Raw genomic sequence first — 13858 nt, 5'->3', positions numbered from 1 at the left:
CCCCCCCCCTCTTCCTCCCCCTTTCTCCCCCCTTCCCCTCACCATCTGTTGACCTCATGTCATTTGGCCTTCCTCTCCCTGCCTCTTTTTTTCCCTCTACTTCTCTTACCCGTTTGCTCCGGCAACTTTCGTCCTTTCTCCTAAAATAGCAAGTTAGTCTCTCTCTCACACACACACACACACACACACACACACACACACACACACACACACACACACACACACACACACACACACACACACACACACACACACACACACACACACACACACACACACACACACACACACACACACACACACACACACACACACACACACAGAGAATAAACAAGAGCGACGCCCTTTCAGTTTTTTTACCCTCCGCCAAGTCTGCGACATATACAGTGTGTGTGTTTATGTATGTGTGTGTGTGACTGCTTTTCTGTGCTTTCAGTCACTCCGTCTGAAACCCTCACCGTCAGCCCGCCGGCGCCTTCAAAGGCTCCCAAACTATATGGAATTAACTTAATGGAAACTTGCAGGAAAACCGAGCCCTTAAACGCGGACAGGCTTAGCGCTGGGTGCCATGTTCGGTTTTCATTACAAAAAAGTAGACCCATGGCAGCAGGCATACATGGGCGCCTTTTGTACACGTTTCAAGGCATGCACGTTACTTTTAAAAAGCAGTGCCATGGGGTCGGGGGAATGTGTGCTTTTAGTTTCAAGTCTCTCTGAAAACTAGGTATCAAGTTCAGACCCCCCGATCCCCTCCCCCCACCCCGTTAAGAAAATATAAATCACATGGCATTCCTCGTTTATGACTCATTGTCTCCGTTTGCTTTTTTATTTTGCTGCCTCTTTCTTGGCTTTGGTCGTCCTGTTCCCCACATTCCTCCCCACCGCCTTGTCTGTCTTTGCTTTCATTTTTTTAATAATTTTCTTTCTTTCTCTTCTTGTCCTTCCCCCATCCATCCACCCTTCCTCCCTCCTTCTTCTCTACTTACTGACAGATTGATTCCAGATGTTGCTTACCCTCCTCCTCCTCCTCTACTTCTTCTACGTAAACTCCTCCTCTTTCTCCCTTTCTTTCTTTCTCTCCACTTTATCCACTGTAGAACCGCTCTATCATTTCACCGTCTGGGTATAATTTTGGGTTTTTGTTTTTACAGTTTCCCTCCCAGTTTTTGCAGTAAACGCAGCGCCTTTACCCTGACTTCAAATGCAATAGAAACGCTGATTTAAAACACTTTAATCACCTGCTAGAGTACGTACTGTGTCGTGAAAGTAGCAGCTAGTGGTTGTTATGCACCGAAAACTTCCAGAACATCTGACGACTGAGTTTTTAAGCCTTAAACCTTTTTGCCGTTTAGATTGCAATAGCACCACCTTTTATGGTTCATTTTCTATCGTGCAAAGCACTCTGAATTGCCCTTGCGTCTGAAATGTGGTAGATAGACATTTGTATATTTAGACACACTTTCAAAGCTGATTTCTTGGCCTTGATGTCAAAACTCTACATTTTGGTGCTTTTAAATCCTATTGAAATGCAGCGAGCGTCGGAAACCCCCAACTTTTTCCGACATAAAATAGGAAGACTTTTCTCATCTCGTTGACTTTGCCCAAGGATCCTGCTCTAAACTCCCGTCTCCTTCTACCTTTCCATCTGCTGAACCTTTTTAACACACTTGCTGAATATAAGCCTGTCCATCCACCCCCCCCCACCACCCCCCCCCCCCCCTCCTGTAATAGCGGAGCACCAAGGAGAGTGTTCCCCCTGGGGACGAGGCACGAGGGGGGAAATTGGTTCCAGATGAAACAGGAAGTGGAGAGTGGAGACAAAGAAAGGGCTGTTTTGAGACGAGGGTAAAAAAAGAGGACGGCCCTGAAGGGTCTGGACGCAAATACACACATGTAGTCAAAACTTATTGCATCAAAAGAAATTAACTTTACCATTTGTACTTATTCTTTACATTGTTTTATCCTCGTTCTTTCACGCTGCTCCGTCTAGACACTCCCTCATTCGTCCGCACGTCATCCTCACATCTGTTTTTGCTATAAGAAAACACATGTCCAAGTCTCTTAGTATCAGGTTTCTTTGCCAATTGGTTTGCACACAAAAAAGGAATTGGCTTAAGTGCATAATGGTGTAAAATAGAGCTGCCCCAAACAGCTGCATATAACATTGAATTTATTTTTCCAAGGCTCATTATTACAGTTTTATATAATATTTGATATGTCGTCTGCAAAGGATCAAACCCACCAAACCCCCCTTTGCCTGAAACGCCTCCATTGGACTCTCTTTGTTTACTTTGACATCACTATGTAATAGGGGTTTCACAACTACCAATATTTACTAGTCGACACGTTTTTCAAAATAGTAGTCGACTAGTCGTTACGTCATAATAAAGACACACAAAGAGAGGTTTAGAACTGTATTTTCTATTGGAACTCATACAGTAACAATAAACACTGCATTTTAATTTGTGTTACATGGCTGAGTAAATAACAAACACTGGACTCACCAAAATCGACAGCAAAAAACTCTTGTTTACATAAATGCCACGTAAATCCAGTGCGCAACAGCGCATTGCGCAACACTTTATTCGCTGTCCTCCACGATAACGTCCACCTTTCCATATGTTTGGTTTGAACACCAACGCATCGACATGTGAGGGAAGGAGGCTTGACCGCTTTCGGGTGACAGTGTTGCCTGCCAGGGAAAAAATCCTCTCACTCTGTGTGCTTGTGGCTGGAATAGCCAGGTAGCTTCTCGAAAGCGGGGGAAGCGGTGCACGTTTTCTGCCCACCACTCCAGTGGATTATCCATTGTGGGGATATGCGGTGTCCGCTGGCAGTAATCCCGTAGCTCATCATCCGCATCACTGTTGACCCGTGTTTTCTTGCTGTTCGTCTGCCTCTGTTCAGTGCTGACGCCGGTCCGTTGCTCACTGGTGCTAGCATTACTGCTAGTGCTAGCTGTCGGCAGCGGGTGTTTCATCTTCAGATGGTTGCGCATAGCAGATGCATTTGTATTGTACTTCAGTACAGCTGTACACAACTGACACTTCACTGTGGAGTTGGTTCCATCTTCGTTGAAGTACTGCCATACATAAGAATGTCGGACGTGTTTTGGAGCATTTTGCAGCACCTCGTTTACCTCCATTTTTTTCACGACTAGTCGACTAGGGCCTACAGCGCCGACTAGTGGTAAAGGTAGTCGATTAGTTGGTGAAACCCCTACTATGTAACACTCACGCTTCTATTGGCTAGCGCTCCAACACATTGTACGTGATAGAGTTAAGGTCCTTACCAGAGGTTGCGCTAGATTTTTTCGCTGCCCGTCATTTTGACGGACAGGATCGTAAAATATCCGTCAAAATTCAGTATTACCCGTCGGCCTTTACACTCTGACTGAACTGTTAGCGCCGTGTTATGCATGCCCACTGCAACTCGCGGGAGGTAAAGCCAAAACTCACAGACATTTCAATGATTTGTACGGCAAAGTTGGGTTTGGAAACGGTATAATTTCCTTTTTGGCAGGCATGCCTAACACCGGAGCCTCGTTGCGGGGGAAACTTTGGCGCTTTTCCGAGTTTGTTCTAATCCGTCAAAATGAAGGACTGCTTTCAGATTTTTTCCTCATTGTTAAAAAAAATCCTGTCCCCCTACTCAGATTGGTGTGTCCCGCCCCGTCGTGTCTTTTCGGCCGTGCCGACACCTTCCGCCGCCGATTCAACGAAGGCTGTCGGCTAAAGAAATCACTCTGATTGGCTGTTCGGCTAGCGAATCAGTGAATGAGAAGTGAAACGGAAGTGAGGGACCCAAACAAACGATTAAGAAGGCAAATCTGAGATTTCATTGAACTCCAGCTCTTGACACAGGTTGGGGAAAGCCCCATGAGCTTCACGCTGTAGAGGGAAAATGGAACGCACACGATATTTGTTTTTTGTTTATATCACGCAGTCTGTTCTTCTTCTCTCGGTTATCACGCAGTCTGTCTTCCGGTTGTTGCCTCTTTTGAATGATGAATACACACTACCGCCGCCTGCTGGTAAGGAGAGTTATTGCCACTCACGCATGCGCAGTTCGTACGTGCTACTTGGCCGTCGGCTGAAGTCTTTGCGGTGTGTTCCACTGCGACACATGGCCAAGACGCAGGAGACGTGAGGCGACACAACAGTCGGGTCCGTCGGGACGAGTTCTTTGGTGTCAGTTTGGAGTGTAGGCCCCTTAAGGGTCGGGACAACTTTTTGACCAATCACAACAGTGCAAAGAAGGATGAGAAAATAAAGAGCTTTTTGAACATTAAAGCATGGAGACATGACACAGTAGAGACACTAAATACTGATATGAACCTGAAGATGAGCAGAAAATGACCTCTTTAGACACAATTTAGTGTCTGAGGAGGAAGAGTGTGAGTCAGTGGGGTCGTGGTTTTGTTGTTGAGGCAACAAAGACTTTGTGTCGCTAAATCTAGCCCCGTTTTGATTTCTGTTAGTCTGTAAACAGTGTGTCAGTGTGACCCTCCGTCTCGGACCCTCACCCTCCATCGGCTGGCGATCAGGAAGTGATTTCCACGGGGGGTTTAGCTCCAGAGGGTCAGGGTCGAGAGGTTAACTCTGTTGACACTCTTCAGAAGCCAAATGCTCTCATTACGGCGGCCCACTCTCAAGCTGTTTGATGAATCAGGCAGATTTAAGACATTTCTTTCCGCTTGTATGAAAATATAAGCAGCTTGAAGGGACTGCCACCCCATCCCCCATACAAAAAAACACACATGCATCTTTCTCTTTAACTCCCTCCCCCCTTTTTCCCTTGTGAGACTGGAGGGGAGAAAGCATGAGTCTCACCAGGCGGTCATGTTTTCTGCGAGGAACGCCAGCAGGCTACACTACGGTGTCATCTCTCTGTCAGTTATAACCAGGCCTTCTTCTGAATAGAGTAGAATCCTTTCTCGTCATTATGCAGGTACAAAGAGATGAGTAGAGCTATTTTTTTCTTGTACAAGAGACGTTCAACATTCAGGAGAAGACAACATACAAACAACAAGCATTAATACTTCAATATGCAGATACATGAGTTTCTTTCCGTTAATCGTCAAGTGGGAAATAAGTATTTTTTTGTTTGTGTTTCTCGTAGTATTCTAAGATACTGTTATGTTTGGCTGTGAAAAAAAAAAAAAAAAAAAGTATTATTATGAAGGGCATCTATTTGTATTTATTTTTGTTTTTTTAGAAAGGGGCAGGTCACATAAGATTTGATTCTTCTCCCTGCTCCTTTTCGCTCAATGGTGTGTTGGTAGAGTCATGTTTTGTGGCAATTATTGTACATTTGGTTTTGCGTACCATGAGCGGGACAAATACAAATGAAATGAAATACAGTGAAAGTGCAGGAATAACATAAGATAGTACTTTATTGATCCCAATTTGGGAAGTGTTTGTGTTGCAGCAGCGTAAAAAGCTATGGCATCGTACAATAACAATTAAAACACAAGAAATAAACAAGAAAGTAGAAAATATACATGTTGAATTAACAAATGAACAATAACAAGTTATAAAGCAAGGTATTATATATACATAAGTATGTGACAGATGGAATATTACGTATTAAACTGAATGGTTTTAAGTCAAAAAAATAAGTTTGAATGTGTATACAAATATATACCCTCACTGTGTGGCTTATATCTGCCGACAGAGACACGTTTTGTTTGTGTCTTCTGCTCGATCGTTTAGGACAAAGGGAACTGAATTGTCCCATTGCATTTTGAGGAGCCATGATGGCCCTCGAACGGCTCTCTGCTGCTCCCTATAGATGACAGCAGTCCATCCGGGTACTTCACCTCTACCTCATGGCCGGGCCCCTTTTCGGGTGAAAACAGTCACTCTCATGTATAGGGCGGTAAATACAGATTGAGACGTTTTCGCCAATCACATAAAAAGATAAATAATAATGCGGTCTTATTGGGCTTTCTACAAGGAGCCAATTAAGATGGTCGGACGGGAAGACAATTAAACAATGTCATTGGAGATCGACGATGGGCGTCGATTTATGGATTGAATTTAAATCAACAGCGGATCAATGACCTGTCAGTCTGCCGGTGTTCGAGTGGCTCTTCAGTGTTTTGTAAATGTCAATGCCGTATTCGCCTCTTTGACTTTTAACATTACAGCTGTTTGATTTGACTTTAGCCTTATTAGTGTTGTTGGCATCATTAATGTTATCATCCAGGGGGTCCGCAGGGTCTTAAAAAGTATTAAAAGTTGATAAATCAATTTAGCGAAAATGAAGGCTATTAAACAGCTTGTTTTCAATAAGTATATGAATTGTCCAAAGAGGTTGTATTCTACAGTCTGCCTGAATGTAATCATTGCGTAGGTGTGTAGTGTGATTCTGTGTAGTTTATTTATGGCATCCCGTTGGATTTGACGTCATCTGAACAGGACATCGCACGCTCACTGCTTGATAGCGCACGAAGGTCCGTTTACGCCGGTTGTTAAACAACATCGTTATGGGGAAATGCAAGTCTGTGTCCAAATGGTTGGAAGATAAGGAGGAAGGACAATCAATACTGTATATAGTCAATGTGAGGTAAAGTGTGTCGCCAAGGTAACCGGTCCAAGTGGCAATGAGGTCTTAAAATGTATGGAAAGGGTCTTAAAAAAGGTCTTAAAAGGTTTTACATCTGACTCCAGGATTCCTGCATAGACCCTGTCATTAGTGTTGTTAGCATCAGAATGCCTTGTTTTACTGGAAAGTGGGCGAGGGCGCTATTTCACCAGGAAGTGACGTCATGTTGCGCTCCTCTATGGCTACTTTAAGCTAGCACAGGGCTACGTTTAGGAAATGTGAGATCATATTAAAACTTCTGGTGGATATCAAATTGTTTACTTTATTATTCTACGGGTTATTTAGATTGGGAGGAAGCGTTTGTTGGAGTTCGGTGTCTTTAATTCTTTGCCCGAAGCCTTTTGTGTCACTAGCTTAGCTTCTTGTAGCCTTCACACTTCTCAACTACTGTCAATAGCTGTTATAATCCTTATAGTTATTATAGCGCTTTATCAATGACTCTCAAAGCGCTTTACAAATACACATTACATATACAGATCATACATACATGTAATGGTCATCTACTGTGGACAATACCCACAGGAGCAAGTTCAGGTGAAGTGTCTTGCCCAAGGACACAACGGCTTTACAGACGCAGCGGCGGCGGGTTTCACCCCCTTGATCAATGCACTGCGCCACACCGCCCATCTTCACACCTCAAAGTCACCGAGGCGCTTTTACAAGTACACATTGATATTATACATGTACTGTGGACAATACCCACAGGAGCAAATTCGGGTGAAGTGTCTTGCCCAAGGACACAACGGCCATGAAGCAGTGGGGCGGGAGCGGGTTTCGAACTGGAGTTCCCCAACACCCCCTTGATCTGATTATCAAACGCACAGACCACTGCGCCACCCGTCCCAAGTTAGCTTGTTAGCCAAGTTAGCTTCTCTCTTCTTTACTTCTTTGGCCCTTTTTTGTGTGTCTTCCTTCCAAAAGTGTTGTCCTTCTGTCCCTTGCTGTTCTCTTTGCTTTTAGGACTTTAAAAAAGTAAAGGTTTGTCTCATCTAAACAGTTCCTAATCTGTATTTCTCTGATCTCTCTCTCTCTCTCTCTCTCTCTCTCTCTCTCTCTCTCTCTCTCTTTTGCCTCTCTCTCCCTGTCTTTCCCTGCTGTCAAAATATCATAGTTTCGCTAACTTTCCTACATTGTTCCCCTCCTCTTCCTCTTCCTCCTCTTCCTCCCCCCTTCCTTTTGTCTTTCCCCTTCACTTAACTCCAAACAATGGCCGCCGCTCTTGCCGGGGCAGCAATGACACGGAGGAGAGAAAACAATAGTTGAAAGAGAGAAGAGAGAAAGACAGAAATAATCTAATTAAAAGTAATTACAGAGCAATTAACCACAACACTGGTTTCTGGGGCAGGGTCGATGAGATGTGGGGGGGGGGGTCGCCCTCTGTAGTGGATTCTGATTGGTTACTAGGTCTGGATATTAAAACTCTTGTAGTGGTTCAGCAGTCACGGCATCCACACAGACTACGGTTAATTGAATTTACTCCGAAGTGTTTTTCCTTCAGGGGAGTGACTTTTTGCTCTTGTTTTAGACTTTATTGTGTAACTAAGCGTCATTTAAAGTTTATTATTCAAAGAATTCAAAGGGTTTTATTGTCATATGCACAATAGATTAAGACAGGTTGCCTTGACAATCGGTCAACAATGCAACACACTATAATTATAACATGACAGAAAAGGGCATAAACAAGTGCATTAGATATAATGATGTAAGTAGGTTGGAGGAAAAGGTCAAATATACATATTTATAATCATAATAACACATGGGATTTTTTTTCTTTTTTCTGAATAGAGAGCTGAAGTCCATCCCTTTCCGGTGACCACCATGGGACCTTATTTCGGAAAAATTATGCATTGAAGTCAATGGAGAGAGAAAACGTTTGAATTGTGCCACGAATTACACATATGATGTTTGTCAATCTTAAAAAATAATTTCCATGTAAAAAAAGTCACAGTTTGTCGTAAAACAGTTGAAATATAAGACTATGAAAAATACGCAACTAGAAAGACTACAAATCCCAGAATCCCGGTCCCGCATGCTGGCTCTCACGGAACCGACTAACTCCCCTTGTGTGTATGTACAGCTCTCAACGTGCCCAGACTTGGAGTGATTTTCACCTCTTTTAATACTTTTCGCCTCATTCTGAAAGAAAGAAGCGAAATGTGCCAACGTGACGACCGTCTTGGTGTGTGGTGCGAGATGGGAGATGTAGTTCATTGAGCGGTTTCACACAAAAAAAGTGTTACTTCACAGTTTTACGACACATTTTTATTTATTTTTTGACTTGCCAAATTATCTTTTTAAATTGACAAACATCATATGTGTAATTCGTGGCACAATTCAAACGGGATCCAAAGATAACTTTTCTCTCCCCATTGACTTCAGTACATACTTTTTCAGAAATAAGGTCCCATGGAAAGCTCGAGTGAGTTTTGAGAGATTGTATGTATTGTAGGGTATATAGGTAAACAGGTGTATATATTCATTCCTTGGCCTTTTAAAAAGCTTAGTAGGAATATTTGTTAACAGTCTTTTAGGAAATAAGGACAAATCAAGCTGCGTCTGAGAGTGCATTTCCCCCCCGACATGTAAACGTTTCTGGGCCGTCTCGTGCAGCATACACTCGTCTTTATAAAACCTCTCACACCGCTCTCTTCTTCTCCTCTTGCAGAACGACGAGCCGCTAAACCCCGGTTACCATGGATACCCACCTCACAGTCAGGTAAGAGATAAACCCTCTGTTGCGAAAAATTAAAAGGAAGCCTAGAGTCACTTCAGAGACGCTATAGAAACCTCTAATATACACATTAAACAAGTATTACTATAACTATTATTTACTTAGTTTTTTATACATATTTGTATTTATTTTTCTTTGTGGGGGAATCACATTTTGATGTATTAATTTACACTTTATTATTCAAAATTATTATATTAACATAATTCTATTTTTAATATTTTATTCTTATTTTTCGTATTATTTAATTCTTAAATGGAGCATTTGAAAACAAATCCCCCTCGGATAAAAATAATATTATATGAAATATTCTGATTGTGATTCTAAGCCAGTATTTAACCAGGGGAATAAACGAAGAATACAAAAAAGAAATCAGTGTTTCCTTCAAAATCAAGTGGAATTTTCTGTCCAAATGTAAAACCTGGATACTTTTAGAAACCATCTATTTCTAAAAACTGCTCTGTTACACCCGACATCATTATTTTTCCTTTCTGCTTCACCTTTCTGGTAGCGACTAAAAGATATCAGTTAGAAGAATTGATGAAAGGAGAACTGGTAGCGATTGAGCTTCTCGATCAAACGCCTGACCCTGAGGAAGAGAAATTAGGCTATCACCTTCTTTAAGCTAAGCCCTGCACACTTTCTCTGTTTGCACAATACACTCTCTACCCCGTCCCCCCCCCCGTCCCCCCCCCCCCCTCTCTCATTCTCTGCCTGCATATTGCCGTGAGTAATGAGCGCCGTATGTGTGCAGCTGACTCTTGCCTTATCTACCTCCGAGCAGAGAGGTGTGTGTGTGTGTGTGTGTGTGTGTGTGTGTGTGTGTGTGTGTGTGTGTGTGTGTGTGTGTGTGTGTGTGTGTGTGTGTGTGTGTGTGTGTGTGTGTGTGTGTGTGTGTGTGTGTGTGTGTGTGTGTGTGTGTGTGTGTGTGTGTGTGTGTGTGTGTGTGTGTGTGTGTCTATCTGAGAGCGTGTGTGTGTCTATCTGAGAGCGTGTGTGTGTGTCTATCTGAGAGCGTGTGTGTGTGTCTATCTGAGAGCGTGTGTGTGTGTCTATCTGAGAGCGTGTGTGTGTGTGTCTATCTGAGAGCGTGTGTGTGTGTATCTATCTGAGAGCGTGTGTGTGTGTATCTGAGAGCGTGTGTGTGTGTATCTGAGAGCGTGTCTGTGTGTATCTGAGAGTGTGTGTGTTTGTATCTGAGAGCGTGTGTAGCTCTCTGGTAGTGCCACAGGAGGGGAGTGTTGGTCTGTTCACCCCAAATCACAACAAGGGAGATTCTTCCAACCCCTCATGTCTTTTTGATTACATCCTCTATCTCCTTTCTTGTACAATCATGAGAAAGAATGGAGATATTTCATCCCTCAGGCCATCAGACTGTTAACACCTGCACTTTTGAAAGAACACCCATAACATTCATCTGTTTGCAACTTATATCAATATTCCAACTACTTAGACCAGGGGTGTCAAACTCAATTTCATCTTGGGCCACATTAGCATTATGGTTGCACTCAAAGGGCCGGTTGTAAGTATATATAAATACATAATATATATGAAATAATGTATTATATTATTGCCTCTGAATTTGATTTTTATTGGATAGGGTAATAACTTCATAATTAACTACGTCTGAAAGCAGAAGTCTAGGAAAAATAATTGCAAGTCTCTTCAGTGCGCATTTCAAAGAATGAGATGCATTGTGGGACATGTAGTTTATGTACAACGTGCTTCTGTAAAATAAGATAAGATGGACCTTTATTAATCCCCGTGGGGAAATTCAGTAGTTTAACAGCAACAGGCTGAAATTGAAAAACAGGACAGCAGATTCACACAGATTAATAAAATTAAGGATAAATGAAAGATAAAAAATTAAATAAGAAGTTAATTAAAATGAACATATATAGATATACTGTAAAGTGGCATGTAACCGTATAATAATCGTATTATATTCTTTGCAAGCTCTTGCGGGCCACATAAAATGAAGTCGCGGTCCGGATTTGGCCCCCGGGCCTTGAGTTTGACACCCCTGACTTAGACTATTCTGCACTGTTTCTATTATATTCTATTTGATAGCATTTACTTGCACTATTATCCGTTTCACTGTGTTGCTCTGTTGGAGGAGGCTGTGACCTACGATTTGGATTGTCATAACTACACAGTAGCTCTGAGTCTGCACACATGACAATAAAAGCCTTGAAACCTTGAGATATGTGAAATGGGACGCCCCTGACATCAAACACGACATTTATTCCTGCCTGTTTTCAAGATTCAAAGCTTTATTGTCATTGGCACATTAGCTACAGTGTAGATATGACAATGAGAATCTTAAGTCACATTCTCCTTCTACAGTGCAACATAAGATAAGAAGTACTTTATTGATCCCAATCTGGGAATTGTTTGTGTTGCAGCAGCGTAAAAGACATGGCATTGTACAATACAAATTAAAAAAGTAGAAAATATATATGTTGAATTTACAAATGAACAAAAACAAGTTATTATATATCCATAAGTATGTGAGGGATGGAATATTAAATATTGAATTGAATATATAAATGTACAGTCAGTGTGATTTTAAGTTCCAGAGGACATGGAACATATAAAACAGGTTCAGTTTCACCTGTAAGACAGAAACCTTGTCAGAGAACACGTGCAGTACATCTTAACTCATCTGGTCAATTCAGACGCTGCAGCATTCGTTTAATAAATGATTACAAAGTCGTCCCTGATAATGTATTCTGCTCTGAGCTCACACTCAGGGAGTCTCCCGGCTGCTGGTGTTCATGCAAATCAGGGGCTAGCCCAGCCTGGCTGCAGCACGTTTGTCTTGGTAATGCCCGTCTGGTGTTACGTGCGCATGTTTGAGCCGCCTGTAGGTCTGCCTGTGTCAATATGAGTGTGTTAAGTGGTGACAGGCGCATGGGGGTCCCTGCTGCTGCACACTTTAGAGGTGTGTGTGTGTGTGTGTGTGTGTGTGTGTGTGTGTGTGTGTGTGTGTGTGTGTGTGTGTGTGTGTGTGTGTGTGTGTGTGTGTGTGTGTGTGTGTGTGTGTGTGTGTGTGTGTGTGTGTGTGTGTGTGTGTGTGTGTGTGTGTGTGTGTGTGTGTGTGTGTGTGTGTGTGTGTGTGTGTGTGTGTGTGTGTGTGTGTGTGTGGCCACTCTGACCCCTTGGGCCACTAATGTCAGCTTCCTGCTGTTTAGGTCACACAAATGATCCGTGTCAACAACAAACAAACCGTGAAGCTTCACACTTAAAGGGGACCTATCATGCAAAATGCACCTTTTGATGTCTTTTATATATAAATATGTGTCCCCGGTGCGTCGGGGAACTCAAGCAGCGTCGGAAAATAAAACCCTTTCTCTTTTCCTCCGTACCCAAATCTTTTAAAAAACGGGGGTACAACGAGCGGATACAGATTTGCTGGACGTAATTTCGGACGGCGGATCCACAGAAAGTTGCCATCAGAAACAATGCCTGACGTGTTTTGGACGTAATCTCGTCTTTGTTTACATTAGCAAGCCTCGCTAACACTCAGAGCTAACCTGTACTGGAGAGCACATGTGTTTTAAAAAGCAGGAAATAAAAAAAGAACTCACCTTGTGATAAACCTGCAAGATGTGGTTTAAACAGGATGGCGTTTTATCACAGCAGAATTGAACTTTGCCTCCAGTAGAATTCTGATCAGGCATTAGCTCCGCCTCCTCTTTTTTTTTTTTTTCAAGCTAAGGACTCAAAATCCACATTTCTCTAACAGGGCTGCAAAAGAGGGGTATGAGCAGTATGAGGCATGGCTACAATGGGTGAACTGTTTGGTATTTTAAGCACAAAACTTCACAGACATGTTTTGTATAGGTATGGCCCTACAATATATGTTTCCAATATAGCATGATAGGTCCACTTTAAATAAACAATAAAGTTAGCGTACGAAATGTCCAATACAATCAAGATACAATCAAATAACATTTAGATATTTATAAAAAAAATAGGAAGTACCGGTAAATTAATAAGAAATGTTTAAAAATAATTAATATAAAAACACGTATTAACTATAAATAAATTAAAGTAAAATATGAATTGTACTTTAACTTCAAATACTGGTTTTGTAGAATTTTAAATGAGAAAAAAAGTGCATAAAAAAAAAAAAAAGAACAGAAATATCTATTCAAACATATTAGGTAAAGTAAAAATGTGCACACAATACAAACTCTAACAATAACCCAAATGTAAAAACGAGTATATCACAATACATGCAGTGAGTTTGCTTACTTCCGGTCATAACTCTCACATAGCAAACGGCAACCCTCCTAAAAGTGTGTGTGTGTGTGTGTGTGTGTGTGTGTGTGTGTGTGTGTGTGTGTGTGTGTGTGTGTGTGTGTGTGTGTGTGTGTGTGTGTGTGTGTGTGTGTGTGTGTGTGTGTGTGTGTGTGTGTGTGTGTGTGTGTGTGTGTGTGTGTGTGTGTGTGTGTGTGTGTGTGTGTGTGTGTGTGTGTGTGTGTGTGTGTGTGTGTGTGTGTGTGTGTGTGTGTG

At 42.2% G+C, this 13858-nt stretch overlaps 1 protein-coding gene across 1 annotated transcript in view; it reads left to right on the top strand.

Moving 5' to 3' along the window:
* Positions 1–13858, top strand: part of LOC307017013 (RNA binding protein fox-1 homolog 2-like) — a 62961-nt gene that overhangs the window by 2439 nt on the left and 46664 nt on the right. Inside the window, exon 2 of the mRNA XM_079646436.1 lies at positions 9275–9325. Coding sequence (XP_079502562.1) covers positions 9275–9325 — 51 coding nt within the window. The remainder of the gene's footprint in view (positions 1–9274; positions 9326–13858) is intronic.

The sequence above is a fragment of the Notothenia rossii genome (assembly GCF_949606895.1).
Source record: "Notothenia rossii genome assembly, chromosome: 8".
NCBI classification, from domain to species: domain Eukaryota; kingdom Metazoa; phylum Chordata; class Actinopteri; order Perciformes; family Nototheniidae; genus Notothenia; species Notothenia rossii.
The sequence above is the reverse complement of the archived record's forward strand: the minus strand, read 5'-3'. Positions and strand labels throughout refer to the sequence as shown.